General features: G+C 35.7%; 2 protein-coding genes across 3 annotated transcripts; one reads left to right on the top strand and one right to left on the bottom strand.

Annotated features, from left to right (window-relative positions):
• Positions 1–1,510: 1,510 nt before the first annotated feature.
• On the bottom strand, positions 1,511–10,107 carry LOC117921087 (protein PLANT CADMIUM RESISTANCE 10). 2 transcript variants are annotated; one of them, XM_034838880.1, is made up of 4 exons: positions 10,002–10,107; positions 5,637–5,877; positions 4,456–4,682; positions 1,511–1,894 (listed from the first exon to the last, which is right to left on the bottom strand). In XM_034838880.1, exons 2-4 carry the CDS (start codon positions 5,806–5,808, stop codon positions 1,727–1,729), a joined length of 567 nt encoding a protein of 188 aa, XP_034694771.1. In that variant the 5' UTR covers positions 5,809–5,877; positions 10,002–10,107; the 3' UTR covers positions 1,511–1,726. The 2 variants fall into 2 exon arrangements, with proteins under 2 accessions (XP_034694771.1, XP_034694772.1); XM_034838881.1 differs by lacking the exon at positions 10,002–10,107 and having other exon boundaries at positions 5,582–5,817.
• Positions 10,108–20,665: 10,558 nt separating this feature from the next.
• Positions 20,666–21,480, top strand: LOC117921207 (heavy metal-associated isoprenylated plant protein 45). The gene is made up of 3 exons (XM_034839040.1): positions 20,666–20,768; positions 20,858–20,933; positions 21,027–21,480. Exons 1-3 carry the CDS (start codon positions 20,721–20,723, stop codon positions 21,347–21,349), a joined length of 447 nt encoding a protein of 148 aa, XP_034694931.1. The 5' UTR covers positions 20,666–20,720; the 3' UTR covers positions 21,350–21,480.
• Positions 21,481–22,084: the final 604 nt, after the last annotated feature.

Here is a 22,084-nt window from a genome sequence, read left to right as displayed (position 1 = left end):
GTAATTTTTAACCATTTCAACATTCTTTTAAAAAAAATCTGAATTTAGATTAGGTTTTGCCTTAAAAAAAGGAAAAAAAAGAAAAGTGTGTATGGAGTATTTAAACACGTGTAGGGAGTAGATGTGAAGGACGTACACTCTTGCCACGGGGGAAGGAAATGAAGATGTGCGTGGAGTCCGTAAAAATGAGTAGGGGGTAGGTGTCTCAAGAGAAAAAAATGGAACAGGAAAGGTAAGGAGGATGAGAGAGCACGGCCACGTCACGGGATTGAATTTAGAGAGGTAAATATAATAATATTATAATAATAATAATATGAAAGATATTTATTTAAATAAAAGGAATAAATTTTGGAAAAATTTATGTTAGCAAATAAATAGATAGGAAAGAATTTTAGGAACAAACTTTGGGAATAAGGATGTTATGTAAATTAAATTTTTTTAAAACAATTTAGTCAAATTAAAATTGAATAATAATAATAATAATAATAAATATTAATATTAACATAAAGTATTTATTATGGACATCAAATTTGTAATTTTAGATAAATTATATTTTTTCTATAGGGAATATAATTGTTTTGAACCCTACTTCTTGGGGCTTTGTTAGAGATTATAAGCATAATAGGAGATAAATTTGATGCTAACTACTCATTTATAAAGTCTTATCTAATTGATAAAATGTTTGATGAAAGAGTTTTGATGGAAAGGTTAAATTTTTGTATCTCCTATTTGTATTTATAATTAAAAAATGAAACTACATTAATAGTTAGAAGGGGTAATAATTATTTTTCTTTTTTTATTATTTTAATTATATTAAAATAGATATAGTTTTAGAAAAGAAAGGGAAAGTTATGCTTTGGGCTTCCCATCCCAAAATAATAACATTTTCGAAACCCAACTTTGCACAAAAAAAGAGAAAGGAGGTGCGCTTTTCCCGTTTCTTCTGGTAACTAAGGTCACTTCACATGTGATGCTTAATGCTTACAAAATACAAATACAGTTGCCACTTTACCAGTTTGCCGAACCCGTCGCCGCTGGGACCCAATATAACAACCTCGCCATCCAGCCACCTTCATATCAGCTAGATTAAAAGTAAATAAAGAATCAAGATAATAATAACGTCTTCTACATAATAGGTCATAAATAACCAAAATCTTACCAATGGAATTTTATTTAATTTTTTCAGAATTCACAACAAATTTATTTTAGGTTTCTTTTCCTTTAGGCCTAGTAGTAGAAAACAATAATGGCATGCAAAGAGGCAGAAAGACCCTTGATTGCTTCTACTCTATTCTCAATCCTCAAAATTTGAATGTTATCCTTGAATTTATTTCCACCGTCCATGCATAACATTATTGGTCCAGACTCCACTAATGAGATGATCGAATAATCCTTTTCCTTTCCCACATGGTGCGTCTGAGAAGCAACTGGGAAATAAAAGGATTGTTCTTCCCAGTAATAGCCCAGTTGTGCAAATCCTCTTTACAATGCCCTCCTTTTCTTTTCTATGAGCTACTGCAACCATAAAGTTTTACTTTATCCGATAAAATTTATCATGTAAGAAATACAGGTATTGAAGATCTGAAATCCACTACTACAAACCTAAAACACCTCAACATACAGGAAATAGTCTCAGGGACAACATGCTCATACGAGAGCTTGGGGATGACGGGGGGTGGGGAATTGCAGGATACAGACAAACTCCAAGGGGAGAGGCAAAAGCATATTATTCCTTTGAAGCTGTTTCCATTGTCTGGACTGGTGGGGCTGTGACTACTGACAGTCTAAGATCAGGGGTTTCAGGGCCAGACCTTTCTCGGATCTCCCTGTACTCTTGGCAAATGGCACACAAATGGCAAAAGAAATGAGTTGTAAAGTCTCCACATGGGGCTTCCTGCATATGATGTTACCAAAAAACATTAGACCATAGCAAAATCAAATGACAATAATTTTATGGTAGAAGAGAGCAAATGCAGGGTATGTATACTTTCATTAGGCCAATTAAATTTAATTTTTCTCCATGCACTTTGTTTCACATTCTTTAGTTTATATGTCCAATTTCAATAATCTTTTCTATTTTTTTTTTCACTTTCCACAGCTCAACATTTTATACATAGATTTGCAAAATTCAGGTAAATCTATGTACAAGAGGGGAAAATAATGATCTTAGGTGTTTTACTCCACCATAATTCTAAAAGGCATCCTGAAGGCATTGTGATATGTCTGCCATAGCACCACAGCTGGAGCCAGGTGTCGTGGCTTCAATAAGTCACCACTTTACGCACTCAGGAGCATGTCTAGAGCCCGTGTCCCTTTTTCTGCCTGTCACCCAGGCCACAACTACATTGTTTAGAGCCTCAATTTAAACCAAAAAGAAAAAAAGCGAAAGATTGTCATTTTGCCTCTGTTTTTCTTAAAATCTGAATGCAAAATGGAGCCATTTCATTTAACCCTACCTAGCCCCATTCACATTCAAGCGAGAAGAGAAAGCAAAAGAAGAAGAATTCAAAGAAGCTTCTCACCGGCAAACCTAAGAACCATTTTTCAGTCTGGCCTTGCAAACCCAATGAGGCATTTCTTCTGCTAGGGCTTGTGGAGTTCTCACCCTGGTCCCCACAAACTCAGCAAGCCATTCTCTTCTTGCTAGGGTTCGTGAAGAATGGCTTATACAGGCTGAACTCTAAAAGCAAATGCCCCAGAATTCTTTTTCTCTACTCGCTCCATATAACTTTCATTTTTTCCTCCTGAGTTTTAAGTAAAAAAAAATGAATTGAATACACTTGACATTTGTAAGAACCATTTGAATCAAGTAATGTAGTGATTCAAATGGTTCTCCCCAGCTTACAACTTGGGCACTTATTACTTCAGACCATGCTCATGATTTATTGGAATTAACTCTGTATCAATGGAATCTCATCATCCATAAATAACGAATTGGTGTGGTATAGTCATCCATGACTTTGACCTTATTATATACAAACATCCAAATATATATATACATATACAACAAAAATTCCCCTAGAATACTATTTACAAGAAAAAAATATAGTCGTTGTTTTGCTTTCTTTCAATGTTTACTTGTTTGAATTTGACATTTATTTCAGCAACTTCTAAACTGAAATTTGTTTTTTGATTTTTTTTTCCCCAATTTGAAGGTGCTCAATGTGGACTTTTTTGACATTGTGTATTAATACCATAACTATAATCCAATGTAAATATAATATTATATATTAGTAAAAATCCATACACCCCCATAAAATTCCAACAAAAGTCATCCTCACATTTTTTAAACCTGCATGAGATCGAGAAATTACCCACTTCAATCCCAACAAAATGGAGCACCCTATTATCACAAAACACCATAATTCCACTTGCGGCAGCCCTCAAGTTCACAGCACCCCACTCTAAACATCTACCCACATCGAGACTCCACACTATCCCAATAGACATCTCTTGGATCTTTGTTTACTGTAAACACACTAAGTCCACCCTTTGAGACTTGATCAAGGCTTCAATAATCATCCTTTTTTCCCTATCATTTGCCCCTCTTACATTCCTAGAAAGAATTTGTAAATTCATTTGGACCCTGAAACACCATCTCCACAGTTCCCTCCTGCGCCACAAAAATTGACTGTGTACTCAACCTTTCTCAACTCCCTCTCATATGAGTATATGGAAAATATTTGCATACCCATACATACACACAAACACCTTAAGGTGCACCTCATTTCACTCAAGTGCATCCCTTGGTTGCACTTTGTGCTCATGCCTCGGAATGCTTCTGCACCTTGAGGGTGCCTTGGGCCTTTCAGAACTATGTACTCCACATATAGTTTCTATAGCTTTCTTTTTGTAAGGTAACCTTAATGCAATTTGCTTATTTTAAATTAAATTTTCTAGTACTTCAGGAAGATGAAATAACTTATTTTACAAGATTACAAACTCTGGATCAAGCTTAGGCTGATATATGGGTGGACCACTTATTCACTGGGGCATCAAGTAGACAAACAGAACTTTTATCCCAATAACAGAAACAAGAAATGAACATGTTTAATACTAATGAGATCAACAAGTGTGGAAAGCGGGACCATTATGTTTGTTTTGGATAGTGTGGAAGGCAAGAAATAGAATTGCCTTTGAGGGGAAAGAGTTCTCTATCCAAAGGCTAAAGAGTTCTTTTGTTTCTTGTCTTTGGTTGGAAGCAAAGGGGTGTGTAGATGATGTTCCTCTAACTCTTTTTAGCTTTCTAGATTGGTTGGGCCCTTGGTGAGGGTGGGTTGGTTTTCCTCCTTTCCTTTGTAACTTTGGTTTATTGTGGTGGTGTTTGTTGGTAGCTGTATACTTTTTGTATACTTTGGGCTGCTATTCTGGTAGCCCTTTTTAATATATTTTCTCTTTATCAACAAAAAAAAAAAAAAGAGAGAGAGAGAGATCAACAAGATGTCAACTACATACCTGCAGGTTATACTTTGATCTCAGTGCCCTCCGGTAGCCGCAAGCATAACATGCAACAAAGCATCCAGGTAACCCCAAAAGAGTTCCATCACTCAACAAGCAGCAGACAGTATTGACAAGAGCCCAAAAAATCAAATGAGTCATGCATGATCCCGCCAAAGTTCCAGACCCCAAAAATTCTGCATTCTTCGCAAACAGAAAGCAAGGGCAAAAGAAACCTATACAACCTGAAAATAAAAGAAACCCAAGTGGTTGAAATATGTTCATAAGCAGTATATTCATTACTTAATCTACAATCTCACAATATATATGTATATGAGAATACAACATATCACAGAGCACGAATAAGAGTTTGATTGTTTTCTTGTGTTTCCTTAATGGGTGATTCCTTATAGGACTTCTTCCTTCTCAAAGTCGTTTATGATTTAAATAACAGAAGGAAAATGAGACATTTTCCTGTTGTACATTTACTTCATAGAAACAAGAAGTCATTGCAATCAGTAAGCATTTGTTACTGTCCAGAATCACATGACATTTTAATTGAGCTCAATTATTATATTAGCTTCTACTTCAAAAATGGTATCAGCAAAAATTCTCTGTTAATATTCAGGTAAAAGCAGTAGAATATTTGGATAGAAAAAATGATTTTTTTCCCACTTGCATTAATTTAAATTAAATGAATCTTACTGAAATTTGAAGCAAAACTCAAGATCCAAATATTAAAGAAAAAAATAAATACCCAAATAACTGTGGTGGGGAGAGGGGGGAGAGAGGAAGGAAGGGGTGGAGATACACCTACTATCCATTGAACTCTATTTTCCAACTCTGACTATGCAGACAGAGCAGAAGAACGAAGAAAAGCTAGAAACACTTTCTATGATTGTTATACTTGCTTATCAGCCAGCTAACAGGTACATTTATTAGCAGTTTAAATCTCTAGTTGATCAAGTATTGATCTACAAGTAATGACTTTGATCAGATAATTTAGCAACTGCCCAGTGAATACATTCTATCAGCCTTTTCCACTGCCAGTGACTAATGTATCCGAACATGGAGATTTCCATTTAATAAGATGATAATTGAACATGAACAACCATTCACTTTTTTTTTAATACTCAAGATGCACCTTTATTAAATTTTTCCTCTGATAAATCAAGGTCACAAGGCAGAAAGTGGCATACAGCTCTGCATATCATCGCAACAAGCACAGATTCCAGAAGACCACTGAGATGGGCTATCACTGGTGTGACGATGAACAGGAAGGTCACTGTCATGAGGAACAATCTCTACTTCTGAATCTGACTGTCCCAAAGGAATATAAGGGGGTGGTACATAACTGCCTTGTCCTTTCATCTTTCTTTATCAAATAAATAGTATGCACCTCCCCCAGTTTTCTTTTGAACACTCCAGCGGTATCCTGTCCTGAGCATTCAGAAACAATAATATGAGAATTAAATCCTGTAGATTGACATTGGAAGAATATGTGAACCTTCAAATCTAGACCAAGCACCACATGTCCATGCCTACTGTATAACATTATAACTTAACAAGGAAACAAATAAAGTGAAATAGAAAACATCAAAAAATACATATACATACATACAGACATAATATGCACATATATACATATATATAGATACTCACCAAATGACAGTTTGCCAATTTAGGTGTATAAGTGAATAAAGAAATTCTTCTCAGACGTTACACTTGATTTCTTGATATTAGATTATAATCACCAAACAAAAAGGTGCATTGATATATGCTCATCTGTGGACTAACAGACATACATTTTTTACTTTTAAGTAAATATAACAGGAAAAACACTGGTAAAATGCTTGCATGATCTGTTTCTGGAAACATTTTCCCAGAATATTCTGTTTTTGGAATATGTTAATATATTGTTTATATGACTTCAAAAAAGCAAAATTTAAAGATTCAAAATGGTTAAAATGTAATATCATTGTTTTCATTTTCGGGGAAAAAAAAAAACAGTTTCATTTTGTAGCCAAACAACTTTCAACTATTCTATAAGCTCTATAAAGAATGAGTAAGATTGGAAAACCACAGCCCTGTTTGGTAACTATTTTTTAAAATAGTTTTCGGTTCTCCAAAACAAAAAACAGAAAATCACGTTTAACAATCATAAAACAAACAGTTTTTTTCGGATGAGAAACAACATAGTAATATATTAAATAAGGATTAAAAGGTATAAAGTAAGAAATTCTCTTTAAAAAAAAAAAAGAACCAAACAAATGGCACCTCAAAAATACTAAATAAACCTATACACCGTAAGGCAAGTGCACAAAACAACCTCCCCTTATAGCCCACTCCTTTGGACCAACACACCAACAATCAATCAAGTTGAATCACATTAAGGGGAAAGCCCTTGAAAGCTGTAGTGCAAGATGCAAGGAAATGAATGGTATCCCAAAGAGCCTCTAAAGTTCTCGCCTTATCCTAAAAAATTATGGCATTTATTTCCTACTACACAACCCAAATCAATGCTAAACAAGCATATTGCCATAGTACCAATCCTTTATTGGAGTTTCCCACTCGCTTATATGTAATGGTCATCATATCACAAATACTTTTAGGAGGACAGTCCAACTTACCCAATCCAAATAATCTATGCCACAACCCCATAGTCAAAGAGCAATGAAAAAACAAATGATCTATTGATTCACCATGCTTCATACACAACATACAAATATTAGGATTGAGGGCTTTGTAGGATCTCCTCTACTGTAGCATGTTGTTGATATTCACCTTCTTGTGTGTTACTTACCAAGCAAAGGACTTAACCTTGAGAAAGACTTGAGATTTCCAAATAAAATTAGTAAGGAGGAAAGGAATTGGGGCAAAATGATCAGACAAGGCTACAAAGAAAGACTTTACTATAAATAAACTTGAAGAAAATAAAGACCAAGCTATCACATTTGGAGTTAATGGAGATAAATGCAAGTAACAGAGAACATAAGCCTTTTTAGATCTTCTATCTTAAAATTGGAGAGATTATGACAAAAGTTAAAGTTCCAAGAGAAAGCATAAAAAGACCCAAGAATTGATGAGATAGGAAGGTTCTTAATTATGAAAATTCTTAATATACCTAGAATTAAGAACCCAAAGGTTGATCCACCCACCATAAGTCTTCCCAAAAACGGATTCTTGCTGAATCTCCCACCACAAACTAAGTGTACTTGGTAGAATCCTAAAAGACCTGTGCAATGGCCTTTCATGGGCAACTATGTGACCACCTAACTATAGTGTTGGCATCCCACCCATTGGTATATGTCTCATAAATGCTTAGAATAACCTAATGCCACAAAGCAAAATTTTCTTTAGGAAACCTCCACAACCATTTCCCTAATAGAGCACGACTCTTTAAGGAGACCTTCCCAAACCCCAGACCCTCTTCCACCTTAGACTTACACACTAAATCCCAACTAATAAGATGGTCTTTCTTGCCCTCCCTAGTCCCTGACTAAAGAAAATTCCTTTGCAATTTCTCAAATTTTCCACCCATTGAAGAGGGGATCTTGAATAGGGAGAGAAAATAGCTAGGAATATGGGAAAGACATAATTGGATCAAAGTTATCCTTCCATCTAATGACAAATAGCCTTTTTTCCACCCATCCAATCTCCATGAAATTCTCTCAACCATCGGATCCCAAAAAATACAAGGCTTGGGGTCTTCCCTCCTCCTCCCAATGGGAGACCTAGATATCGAAGAGGCTAGTCAGAAGCCTTGCAATCAAGCAACAATGTCAATCTAATGGGTTGAACCTCATTAATGTTGATGCCAGAGAGGGTACTCCTGTCAAGATTAACCTTAAGTCCAAATATTTGCCTAAACGCTAACAAAATAATCTTAAGAGTCTGCAATTCTTACGAGCAAGCTCTAGAGAAGAAGATGGTCTCATCTGCAAATTGCAAATGAGACATATTAAAAAAAAACAAAAAAAAAACAATCTTTTGTTCCTGAAAACAAAAAACAGAGTACTTTATTAGTTGTTTTCACTTGTTTTCTGACAGTTGTTTTAAAAAATAATTATACAAATGTGGAAAATGATTCAAAATAAACCACTACATGTAGAAGTTATTTTTAAAACATAAAAATTAAGTTAAAAACATTTTAGGCTCCCAAATAGACTTTTATTCTACAAAACATCATATAACAGTTTTTAAAAACTGTTTTTCAGGTCAGTTTTAAAAAAACAAGTCCCAAACAAAGCTTAAGTGTTCGTTTGGACACACTTCCGTTGTTTTAAAAAATAGAAAATAATAGTACCTTTTATATAACATACAAGAAATCTTTGAGACTTATATTGAAAATGTAAGCTTTTTTTTTAAACTGTTTAAAAAATTGAGGCATTAAAAAATTTTGGCGCCTCAAATTTAAAGTAATTTTTAAGGACATAAGGTAGCTTTATACTTTTGGTATGAGTTCCTATTTTTAATTTAAAAGTTTCCATTTTTAAAAACAGAAAACAAGAAGTGCATCTAAACAAAGCCTAAGGGGGAAAATATATTTAGGTTAGGGCCGCAACTTGGGCAGGTCACATCGAGATTGGTAGCTAACCCAAATTAAGAAATAATAGATTTGAGTGCAATCCAACACAACATCTAACCTAGGATATTCACCCCAAGACCAACCTGACCTCATTTCTCTAAGCAAGGGTTGAGATCAGGTTAGTTGGTTTGATCAGGTTGTATAATTTAAAATCCTGGCATTATGTTATTTAAAACTGAAATATATATATATATGATAGTAAAAAGGACAAATTTTAAATTGAAAAATGAAAGGTATATAATACAATTGTAATATGAAATTTTGCTTAAAAATCTAAACAGAGAAAAAATCAAATGAATATTTTATATAGGATAATATAAACTATGAATATTATTAAAAAGGGTTTGAGTTAGACTCAAGTTGTTCGAAACCTTGGCCCAACCCAACCTGAATTGAGTTAGGATTGAAAAAAATAAAATAAAGTAACTCAAGCCTGATCCAAGTGTTAAAAGTGATAGCCAAACCCACCCAAAAGTTGGGTTGGGTTGGTCCAACCCCCAAGTTGAACCCTAATTCAGATCAAGCCCTACTTCTATTTTCCTTTCCATTCCCCTTCCTTTCCCTTTTTCCTTATTCTTTCTATTCTTATTTCTACAAACACGCCACAGCCTACAAAAACTAATAGGACCCTGCTTCAGCACCAACTTTTTCCAAACGATTTTCAGGTATATAGACAGATCATATATTAGGGATTATTGGCTATCAACTTAACGAATAGTAATGAAAAACAATAGCCCATAGTTCTGCGATCGGAAGTGCAACCAACACACAATTAAAAGTGCTACCGCAGATCCACCAAGTAATCTATGAACATGGAACGGACACAAATAGCCCTAGCGACATTCGGAGTTCTGATTCAATAATTAGAATGGTGTAAACCCTAAACCATCGGCCACGAGAGAAGGTCAAAAACCATCAAGAACAAAGAAATTGAAACCGAAGACGTGCAAAATTAGGCTTATAGCATGAATCGTACCGTCAGTGAAGAATCTTGGAAGAACGGATGAATTGCAGAAACCCTAGAAATTTGTTATCCTTCAGTTTGCTTCCTCCAGCTTCGAAATGGGAAGCCTCACCCTTCAATCTTATATATATAGGTGTGCATTAAATTCAAGTATTAAACTACTGTCGGCAGCTGAAATACAAAACCTTTCCTTCTTTTTTGTTTTTTTCTAATAAAATAAAAAATTATAATAAAAACACATCTAGCGAACAATTTAAAATCATAAGTATTAGAACGGGTTTAGAGATTTTTCTAATGCTTGTTTAAAAAAAATATATTATTTTATAGTATTTTCTAAAAATAAGGGATGTTTAATAAGTTATTTTTACTTTATATTACAAAAGTATGGATTAAAGTAATTCGATTGATTATGATGAACATAAGAAAGTGTAGTCTCAATAAGTGACACATAATCGTGGGTTTGAATTCTACCATTAATGATACCCCTATGAAAAAATATCAAAATAATAATAATAATAATATCTACATAATTTTTTATTATTAAGAATAAATATTAATAATATTCTATTTAAATGAATTTTAAAACAATGTTTATTTATTTTTATTTTACATATACGTAAGAAAGTTATGTCAACCTGATGACGATGAGAGAAAAGTGAAGTTACCTTACTCTTATATAAGTTCAATCAAATTGGTTAGTATTTCTACATTTCATGGGTGAGTCGGTTACCATACGTACTTGCTCATGGTGGTGGGTATTTTTATTGATGATCATGTTGGAAAGTGTCATATCACATTTGAAAGGAAAAACATAAGTAAAATACTAAATAGAAAATCATTTGAACTAATTTTGATTTAATTTTTAATTAAGTTTGTCAAATTTTAAATTTTCAAATTATTCTTAAAAATTAAAGCATTTAAATTTCATTTGATTTGGAATATGTGTATTTAGAAAGATGATTTAAAAAAATATAGTTATATGTATAAAAAAAAAATTATAACTCATTAAATAATGGTTTTAGTATATCATTTCTTACAATGATTGAATATATTTTTAATTTCTAAATTATTTTTAAATTTTATTTTATTCATTAATAAATTCAAAATATAAGTTTTATTTGATTTGAAGTTTTACTTTTAGTGAAAATTTTCATAAAATTATAATTATGTACAAGAGAAAACCTTAATTCGTTCTAGACCAATTTTAATCTTTAGATTTTTTTAATTTTTAGATTTCTAGTAGTAGTTTTGTTATTTTTTGAGTTCAAAATTATTTTTCAAAAACTTGATAGTTTATAGAATTATCATCAAGTCCAACACATTAGTTTTGTTTTATTTGGTATTATCTAACGATAATTTTGAAAAAATACGATCGTAGAAAATAAATACTAAAGTTGATTCGAACTAATTCTTGTTATAAATTTTTTATATTGATTGAGATATTCTTTGAGTTTTAAACTATTTTTAAATAAAAATTATTATTGATTTGAAATTATTATATCGATTTTGAGTTTTGTGACTTTTTAATACTAATGGGATTGATTTTCGAGTTTTAATTTTTTTTTTAAACCACTAGGGAGCGAAATTTTGTCTTTAAAAAATACTTGAAAACAATTTTTATTTATTTCAAATATTTTCCTTTTAACTCAATTTTTTAAAATTGTTTTCAAAAGAACAACAATAAAATGGTCCACAAAATTTCAAACACAATTTTTTTATTTTAAAAATTGAAATATGCTTTTAAATCATACCACCAAACTTGTTTTTTATTTAAAAATAATAAGAACATGTTTAAGGGCCAGACTTAAAAACATGTTTGACAATTTTTTAAAAATTAGAGCTCATATTTGAAGCGGGCTCTTATTCTTAAAACATATTGTTTTTTCAAAACACATTTTAGTTATTTTCATCTATTTTTGGGAGGTTTTCTTAAAAATAATTATATAAATATGAAGAATAAATGAAAACAAAGCATTATCAACAAAAGTTGTTTTTAAAAGTTCTGAAAACTTTAACATAAAATTTAAAATAATTGATAAATATTCAAATTTCATAACCATAAAAAACTAAAATACAAAAAAAAAAAAAACACCAAAACAAAAACAAAAACAAAATTGTTTAAAAATAAAAAATGAAATGTGGTTATTTATATATATATATAAAACTAATCAATACGCGATACACTAAAAACTTCTATATAAATTTACCTTATTGTAGACCCTGTTTTAAACCAAGTGTATTGGTTCAATGATATGATTTTTATTATTATTACCTTCTTTTATAATTTTTATAAGTTGAAGCAAGGTGGCATTTCAAGAAGGATCCGGGAGTGGAATTCAGTGAGGAGTGGGGGGACCCCTTTTTGCAAGGAGAGTAGCTTCAAAGACATGGCAAAGAGACATGGGCGGACCATGCTGGTGGTTAGGGACGCCATGCTTACTGAGCGGAGGAACAGTAAAGCAAGTAGTGACTTGCCAAAGAAGATAGAAACAGAGAAAAGAAAAGAGGAGGAGAAAAACCAGAGGGAGGCAAGGGTTTTTCGGGTGCTTTCGAGGGGGGCAGAGGTGGGAGTTTTACAGCTCACTGAGAACCAAGTGATTTTGCTCTAAGGGAGGCATTCAGGTTTGATCATCTCCCACTTGAGGTTCTTCACTTTTACAGTCATATTTTACTCATTTCTGATGTTCAGGATGCTCATTTTTTATTGTCTAAGACGTTAAGCTGGTTCTTCATTTTTGTTTGTTTGATCTCTGTTTATTCCCATGAAAGTTACATGATGCTTGCGTTATCTCTTTATATGTTGAAACCACTCTTCTGGTACTCCATTTCCTCCTTAGAAGCTATAGAGTTGCATTCAACACCTACCTTTCCAGTCACATAAGGAGTGCGTAGTCTGCATATATATAATGAGATAGGTAAAGGCAAGGGTAACATGCATAGAAATGAGAACTTCCACTCATCACTGGTGGCCTTAGGTATTGAAAAGAAGCCTTCTTTCTGTTTGGCCTTTATCTATAGATCTTTCACTACTCGTATTGTGATACCTTCTATCGGACAGTGATATATATCTGAGTCATCTCTTGTCCATCTCTGAGATTATTAAGTGGGTAACAAGAGAAAATTTCCTACATCCACTCACCAAGTCCTCCACTAAGTTCCCATCATCAATGGTTGCATCTTCCCATAAGGTTTGGTTTCAAACGCCTATGGCTCGAAGTTGATGGAAGTAGTGATCACCATTGATAAGCTCCGGCGAGCTGGCGTCAATGTGACCGTCGTCCCTGTGAGGAAGCAGCTTCAAGTTGACGCGTGCCAAGGCGTGGATATTGTTGCGGATGCCCCAATTTCTGACTGCGCTGGTGCTGATTTCGATCTCATTTTGCTGCCGGGAGGAATGTCGGGCGCTGCAACTCTTGGAGATGGTGACATTCTAGAAAGCATGGTGAAGAAGCATGCTGATGATGGGCAGGTCTATGCTAGATTTCGTGTAGCACCTGCTGTGGCACTTGGATCATGGGGTTTAATGCATGGTTTTGCTTTCTGGTTTGATGCCGAATTAAATGGGTCTGTAGGATTTTCATTTTTTATTTATTTCCTGCTAGTGGCTGATTCCATTACCTTGCCCATGTCATCATTCTTCAATACCCACTCATCAATCTTCATGCAAAAGCTGTTTGCTCAGGTGGTAAAAAATAAAATAAAATATGTAAAATGGGTTTATGGGCATGACACTGGAGATGTGCACTTAAAGATCACCACAATTCATATTTCTTTATTATTTCTTCACGTTTTGGATATCAAAGTAATTCTCTAAATATTCCGGGTTTTCGAAATTTAATTTTCCGACCTTCCATCCTTAATAATTTTTCGGGTTTCCAATTTTCGAAATTTAATTTTCCGATATTCCATCCTTAAAATAATTTTTCGGGTCTTTTCAAAATTTAATTTTCCGGCGTTCCATCCTTAAAATAATTTTTCGGGTTTCCACTTTTCGAAATTTAATTTTTTGACATTCCATCTTTAAATAATTCTTCAAAATTCCGATTCCCAAATTTAGTTCTCTGAAATTCTAACCTCTTTCAAATTCATTTTCTAAAAATTCTCATTCTCACATTCAATCTTTAAAAGTCTAATCTCCAAATAAACTCTAAAACTCCAATTTTCTAGTGATCTTCGAGATTCCAAATTTTTAATTAAATTTCAAAAATCTAATTTTCTCCCAAATAGTTTTTATTCCGCTTTGGCTTTCAAACAATCTTCTGCTCCCCTTGACTTTAATAAGCAGGAACGAATTTTCCGTAATTCCGAATAATGGGTTTAATTCATGCAATATAAATCGGGCTTTGGTAGGGCCCAACATATGTGATTTCCTTATGATTGATCGATTGTTTGTTTGATTTAATTGTCATGCATGATTGATTTTATTCTGCTCTATGACATGCTCGAAACTATTCCTTAATTGTGCACTAACCTCACTTCTTGATAGCGCTTTATGGATCACTGCCCAGGTACGCATCCGCATCCGCTCGGGTCATTTTCTGTATGCATGTTTAGATTCTCACATGTGCATAATCACTCTAAGTATACATTGATTCCCTCATCAATTGTCATGATTGCTTCATTTTATTAGTAGAGACCCGACTTTAAGGACTTAGAAGGGTGCTACGATCCTTACCATACCTTCCCGATGAGTAACCTGACCCCCAAACCCGATCCAGTTTTTCATAGATTACCTTTTCCAAATAAGGAGTCACACTTAGGGTTTTTCTTTCTTATTTTGTTTACCCTTGTAAAAATAAAACAAAAATAAGTGGTGACTCCAAGTCAATTTTTCTTAATCAATAAAATCATTTTTCGAAATCAAAAAGCAGCTCGCCATCGAGTGGAAAACGCATAAGCCGAAATGCAGGGTCCACAAAATGGCGACTCCACTGGGAAATTTAGAGGGTCAAGCTTGAACCTAAGATGAAGCAAATGTGGCGTTTGATGAGTCGATCAATGGATACCTATTTCTTGATTGCATATTGAGAGTTCCTGATATCATTGGATGCATGCTTGGGTGTTTGTTTTTACTTAGGACATTGACATGTTGATTATGATGATTGTTTATCTTGATTGAGGATTTCGATTGTGGCAATTTTTCCCGTGCTTCATTGCTATATTTGTTTGAGACATTGATAGGCAGATTATGTTGATTGCTCATATTACCTTGCTTAGCATAGTGACCCTGTTTTTGCCATGTTTTGTTCTGATCACTTCACATGTATAGACTCACCATTGTATATCATTTGATTTAACATGATTGATTCTCTTGGTTGTATATGATCTTGATTATCATGGAGCATGCTATCGTTACCGGATTTCTTCTCGATTAGCTTGTGTGTAGATTTGGATGATATATACCTGTTTTGCATGACTATCTGTTGCATGACTCCTCTCATCCTGATGTGATTGCATGAGTTGCGTGTCTATGTGGGACACACACTTATCCCCTTATTTCCAAGTCCCTAGCCTCGGTCGACATTGTTTTCCTTGATCTCATATTTGATAATAGACTTGTTGCTTTATTTGCTCTTCAACTGAGCTAGTGACTAGGAGTAGGGTTTAGCGAAGGGCTATATCGATGCACGGGAGCATTCTGGAGGTGGTCGACATATTGATGCTGATTGGAGTCCGAACTTTGAAGACCTGTATAGCCCAGAGCTAGATTTTAGGATATTTGTGTGGTCAGTGTGTTTTCTTTTAGTTTCATAGGGTTTTCGGATGCACCCACACCACTCACTGTGCACTTTAGTCGATTACTGAGCATTGAGAGTTTCGAGAGATTTCACCATAAGAACCCCCCTGGGATGTCGAGGTAGTGCATGTGTGGAGGTGATATCCACCTTGCATGGAAGCTCCCCGTCTCTTCGGAGGCGTGCAGAGGGTTGCGTACCACTGGAGGGTACGATCGCTTCTACTATTGATCTTTTAAAGTCCACCTATATCCATTTAGAGCCACCTTGACCTCGTAGATTGAGTCGTAAATCCTTCTATTAGGACTCCCTTCCCTACACGTGGGTGCATCTGAGGGCTTTCAGAGCCTCTGTGGTCATAGTTCAGATTCGACACTCCCTCTTTTTAGTCTCTAGTTGGGAGTGCTCGGAGACCAGTGTGAGTTTGAGTATCGGTTGGATCACCTTTATCATGTCACCTTGGATTATGTTTTTCACTCAATGAGTTTGTCATGTTTTCTCCATAGGGCTTTCGTTTTTCTTTCTTAGCTCGACGCATCCTTTCATTTTGTTGACACTCACTCGATGCTTCGAGATATGTTTATCGATCATGATCATCTTTTCACACTGTACACCTATCACGAGCCCGATACCTCATTCTTTGTTTGATCTTTGATTTAATTTTCGACTTGATGCTCATATGTTCATTATAGAAAGGTGAAAGACGCATTTTCATATTCACACTTTTTTTAGAGAGTTGTCTTGATCACCTTACCATTTTTTCTCTTATGGAGCTCGAGTCGAAAGTTGAGTTAAAGATATATGTTTATTGATGGAGTACCGATCTCGTGATAGTGCGTTTTTCACACCCCTTTTATCTCGGATTATTGATGGAGATTTCTCTGGTCACATTTGTAGCCATCTCGCATTGGATATCTTTATGACTCTGGAGTTTTCGTCATGTATCCAGATTTCGGATTGCCATCTCAGGACCATGTGCTTGCATGTTGTATTCTCGTCTTTTAGAGTTTTATCTCGTGTCCTTCATCCGTTTTGTTTGCATTATGGGGAGTCAGTTTAGGAGTCGGTTGAGTCTGGAGTCACATTCTTGGAGGAGAGTAGGAGGTCGATTGATCAGGGCAGATTCATATCCGAGTTCAGACAGTTCAGTTGAGATGTCGGACGAGCTAGCTTCCACACTTGCTTCCATTCAAGAGTTCATGGTCGGAGTCAGTAGACGCTTGGATCAGATAAAGAGTTCTCGCCAGGATCCTCATCCAGCTAGCATGGTCACTGACGAGACGATTCCTCATGCATCTCAGACAGCACAGACTCGTCCACCTGGGGTTTCACTTGGTACTCCATTCCATCTGACAGATCATTATGAGACCATTCCACCACCTACTGTCACAGTGCCACCTCCCATGGTTCCTACTATTGAAGATACTCGATTAACCGAGCAGGAGGCCAGGGTTGAGAGGCTTGAGTCCAAGGTGAGGTAGATCAGATTGTGGGACGGAGGTTTGACTTGGGATGACAGAGACGGCATACCGGCGGCTAGCTTGCTCGCCAAGTTTCGCATTCCAGACATCAAGCGTTACAGTGGGATTGGTTGTCCCAAGATCCACTTGAGACTATACAGCACAGTCATGAGGGCACATGGTATAGATGATGCACAGTTGGTGGTCCTCTTCCCTATGTCACTTAGTGGAGCAGCTCAGAGGTGGTTTGCTTCGGTTGAGCCTTCGAGACTCCGCACTTGGGGGGATGTGGCTCATGAGTTCCTGACTCAGTTTGCTTTCAGTGCCGATATTGATGTATCTAGACGAGAGTAGGAGGCCACCAGGCAGAGGCTAGATGAGTCTATTTCTTCCTTTGTCACTCGTTGGAGGGCAAAGGTGGCTAGTATGATAGACCGGCCTAAGGAGCAGGATCAGATTGATACGGTTCTTCGGAACCTACAGCCGAGGTTCGCGAGACGTCTTGTGGGCGTCCCATTTCAGGACCTCAAGAGTCTGGTTCAGGCAACTTTCAGTGTTGAGGAGGCCATCGCTTGAGGATTATGGACGGATGCTGCTCCTTCCCCTGACAGTAAGGGGAAGAAGCCGATTGGATCATTTGGTAGATCTGGAGAGGTTGGCGCTATTAGCTATCAGTATCGGAGGCCCGCACATCACTCGCCTTACAGACCTCCTCCAGTCAGGGCTCATTTATCTCATCCACAGTATCAGTATCAGCCGGATTATGTTCAAGAGCCTTACATTGCTGAGACTAGCATGCACCCACGACCACCGCATCCGAGAGCCGCTACTCACCCGCCACCTAGACCATATACACAGAGGCCAGCGAGATAGTTCACTCCCTTGGGCATGACTTTGACTAGAGCTTTTGAGAAGCTCAGAGATGGTGGTTTGATCGTTCCTTTGGCGCCACGCCCTTTACCACATCCTATTCCTCTACATTTTCGCTCTCATGAGCATTGCTTGTATCATCAGATTCAGGGACATGATACTGAGCGTTGTTCGGCACTCCATCATGCGATACAGGACTTGATCGATTCGGGGTTGGTCAACTTGGCTGGGCCAAGTGTGACCACCAATCCTCTGCCTACGCATTCTATACATGCGGTTCCTCCTCCTCCTAGTCTTCAGTAGATTGATTTGGATGTTGATGGTATTGATGGTCGCATGGTATTTTGGGACACCTCGGGTTGGGGACTTTGTTTCAGTTGACATGGGTACATCATTTTGCAGCGATTTAGCTCAGAGCACCTTTCACTTTGATTTATGGTCGTCATCAGAGCCGTTCCCGTTCTGTCGGGTCCAGTCCTTAGCTCATTAGAGTTGCTTTGTCGAGTCCAGTTTGGTCCAGAGTCGTTGTTTGTAGTTCATGCTGAGAGTCTAGTCTTTTGTAGTCCTCTATCGCTTCACACATGATGTACTCATTTGGTTCATTTAGTGATATGATCTTTTTACTTTGAGTATGTGTTATTCTCTTTTCTAACGAGTATGTTTTGCATATCTTGCGTTGATGTGTGTTATGCTTTTGATTTGAGACATATTTTCACTTATACATCATGATCACTTTAGTCTGACCTATCATGGAGGATATTTTCACAGTGTCTTTGGAAGTAATTTTAAAAAGTATTTATAATATTTTTAACACTTGAATAATAAAAAATTTAAAGTATTAAAAATATCAAAAGTGTTTTGTAAAATTATTACCAAACAGATTCTAATATTAATAATCATTACAAACTTCAAGAGTTTTTCAAATGTTATTAAATAAGTAAAATATATTTCATTCCCATGTTTTATGTTTTATTTTCTCATATTCAAAACTCAACATTCTACCCATCAAACTTATTAAAAATGAACGGAAACCTTCAATTACAATTTACAAATCCTTTGTGAAACTATAAGATAAATTGTTCTTTTTAAGATCATGGTTCGAATTTTGATATGAACTTGGGTAAAACTAATTTTTAATCAAGTTTTAATTTTCATGATTACTCATGATTTTGGTTTCCATCGAACAAATGTGATAGTTTCAAATTTAAACGATGTGTTTTTTTTTTGTCACATTTCAATCTTATTTCTAGGGTTAACGGGTTACTCAAGTTTTGAGGAACAAAATATTATTCTTCAAGAAGTTAATTTAAAAGGTAAAGTATCAAGTTTTGGATGCAATAGAACAAAATGTAAGACAATTAAGGGATGAAGTGTATTTAACCTTATTAGAATGTTAATTAATAGATTGTAATGGATCTCCCTTAGCTTGTACATGTGATTGTGGACGTTCAAATATATTATGAAATCAGTTAATTGCGGTTTAAATTTGAACCACAACCACACGACAAAAGCAAAATCATGTTGCTACATGTCAGCTTATCGATGGTTGAATTTAGCAGAGCAAGATTTAACAAGATTCTAAGACAGAATTGCTTGGCTGATGGGGTCCAAGTTGGGCAAGTCCCACCCAACAAAACTCTCTCTCTCTCTCTCTCTCTCTCTCTCTCATGTATAATATGAAATGGGGTGTGAAAGCTACAGATAATATATGGGCATATGCCAAAACCCACATCAATTTGTTACGTCAAAATAACATGCTACCGTTGCTTTCCTCCAATATTCCCCATCTCAACATGATCCCCTCAAATGGCAAGACCTAGACCCATAAACAAACAATTAATGTACGTAAAAACACAAAACAAACAACCATAGCCTAAAAAAAACAAAGTGCAGCCCTACCTGAGCTAGCTCCCATTGTTATTACAAGTATAATATGATGTCATATCACAGAAGAAGAAGAAAGAAGAAGAAGAAGAAATGTAAACTTGCAATTTGCTGAGCCCGTGTCATCTTATATGTGCCATAATTCTCGCGTCAAGGAATATAACACACAAAAAAAAAAGGATAAAAAGTTCTAGCTAGCTAGAATCAAACTTCTGCAATTTGCAGAGAGAGAAAGAGAGAGAAAGAGAGAGGTGTATCATTAACAGTCATATCAAATTGACCCAGATATTATATAGGATGGAGAAATTAACAATCCAGTGGTTTTTGGAGAATGTGCCCACTTCTTTTCTTTTAATTTCCACAGTATAAAATTTTGTCCAAAAGTAGTTCAGAATATATTAGAAATCCTCGAAAGTACAGCAGGATACGAGAGATAACACCAAAGCAAGGGTTGAAAATAGCCAAACATAAACTTTGGTTTCGTGCCAGAAGGCCCAGAACTACATTTTGAAAGATACGTACGCAAATTGAAAAACATGGTTCAAATAGATTGAGACATCAGCCAGCTGCCTTTTGCCCTCATGGTCAGCTTCTGCCACAAGCTAGCTAGCTGGCTAGCTTTTCTCTATAAATAATCCCATCCCATGAGGGCCGCCCAAGCCACTTCAAATTATATCATATAGACATCATCTTTCTCACCTTTCTTCTCTTCTTCCTCTTCTTCTTCTTCTTCTTCTTCTTCTTCTTTGCCTATATACAAGCATTTCACTTGGAAATCCATCATGTTTGGTTGGCGTTCAGGGACACATAGATTGTCCAATGCCATGTCTGTAAGTAGCGATTTTTCAATGGCTAGCTATTCATTCAACCCTAGAAGTTCTAATTGTCTGCATTAATTTATCTCTCAATTGTCTGGCAGATTGTGGAGCTTCTGGTTCATATGGATTGTGAAGGATGCGAAAAGAGAATACGAAGAGCCATCTCTAAATTATCTGGTAATACACGAAAACACCCATCAGCCCATCATGATCACAGGTCAAATCTTAATTATTATGTTGTTCATATATTGAATTCATACGGTTTTGCAGGCGTTGATCATTTGGATATCGACATGGACAAACAGAAAGTGACTGTAACTGGGTACGTGGATCAGAGACAGGTACTAAAGGTAGTGAGAAGAACGGGAAGGAAAGCTGAGTTTTGGCCATACCCTTATGATAGCGAGTACTACCCATATGCGGCACAGTACTTGGATGAATCTACATATACTTCAAGCTACAACTACTACATGCATGGTTACAACGAAAGTGTCCATGGATATTTCCCAGACCCGCCTTACCCAATACTCATCGATGATCAAACTGCGCATATTTTCAGTGATGATAATGTTCATGCATGCAGCATAATGTGATCTGCTTGTCCAATTATTCATTCTTCAGATATATCCATAGCCCGTATACATAAATTATAGTATGTATTTCTACAAATACATATACATGTTTGAAAATATTATGAAAAAAAAAAATGAAAGAGTTTGCTTTAAGGATGGTAACAGTGTTGCTTCTAATGAAGATGACTTCATAAGATAATGAAAGAGTCTGGCTTATAACACGGTTGCTTTTGACAGAGATGACTTCTGAAAATTGCTATACACCTTGGTTCCTAGCTGTATTAATTAACATATATATATATATAAAGAGAGAGGGAGGGAGAGAGAGATGGGGTGTGGTACTTGAATCATTTCTTCAACTCCAGCCAACTCGGTTGGGAATATATTCCAGATTGATAGTTCTAAGTTATTAAAATTATTGTCTGATTACTTCTTATATTGTCAGTTGATAGGAGGCATGAAAACAATTAGAAAGCAAGTTGGAAAGATTAATGAAAAGAGAGAAAGAAAAAAGGGTGGAAAAGAAAGATAATTGGTAAGGCGGCCATATAGGGGGGCGGGGCGTCAAGTTGCAGAAACAGTGGTGGGTTAGAGGCACCCGAATTAATAGGCTATATGCCACTGACAAGGGAACCTTGTTCCATGTGTTGAAGGGAAACTATGGATAAGGGCATTGCGTATGTGATAGATGGTCCCTGTTTTCTTGTGTATAGTTGAGAATCTCATGCTCTTTAATCAACTGGACGATAACAACAC

The sequence above is a fragment of the Vitis riparia genome, chromosome 8 (genome assembly GCF_004353265.1).
Source record: "Vitis riparia cultivar Riparia Gloire de Montpellier isolate 1030 chromosome 8, EGFV_Vit.rip_1.0, whole genome shotgun sequence".
Taxonomy (NCBI): Eukaryota; Viridiplantae; Streptophyta; class Magnoliopsida; order Vitales; family Vitaceae; genus Vitis; species Vitis riparia.
This window is presented reverse-complemented; position numbering and strand designations above follow the sequence as displayed.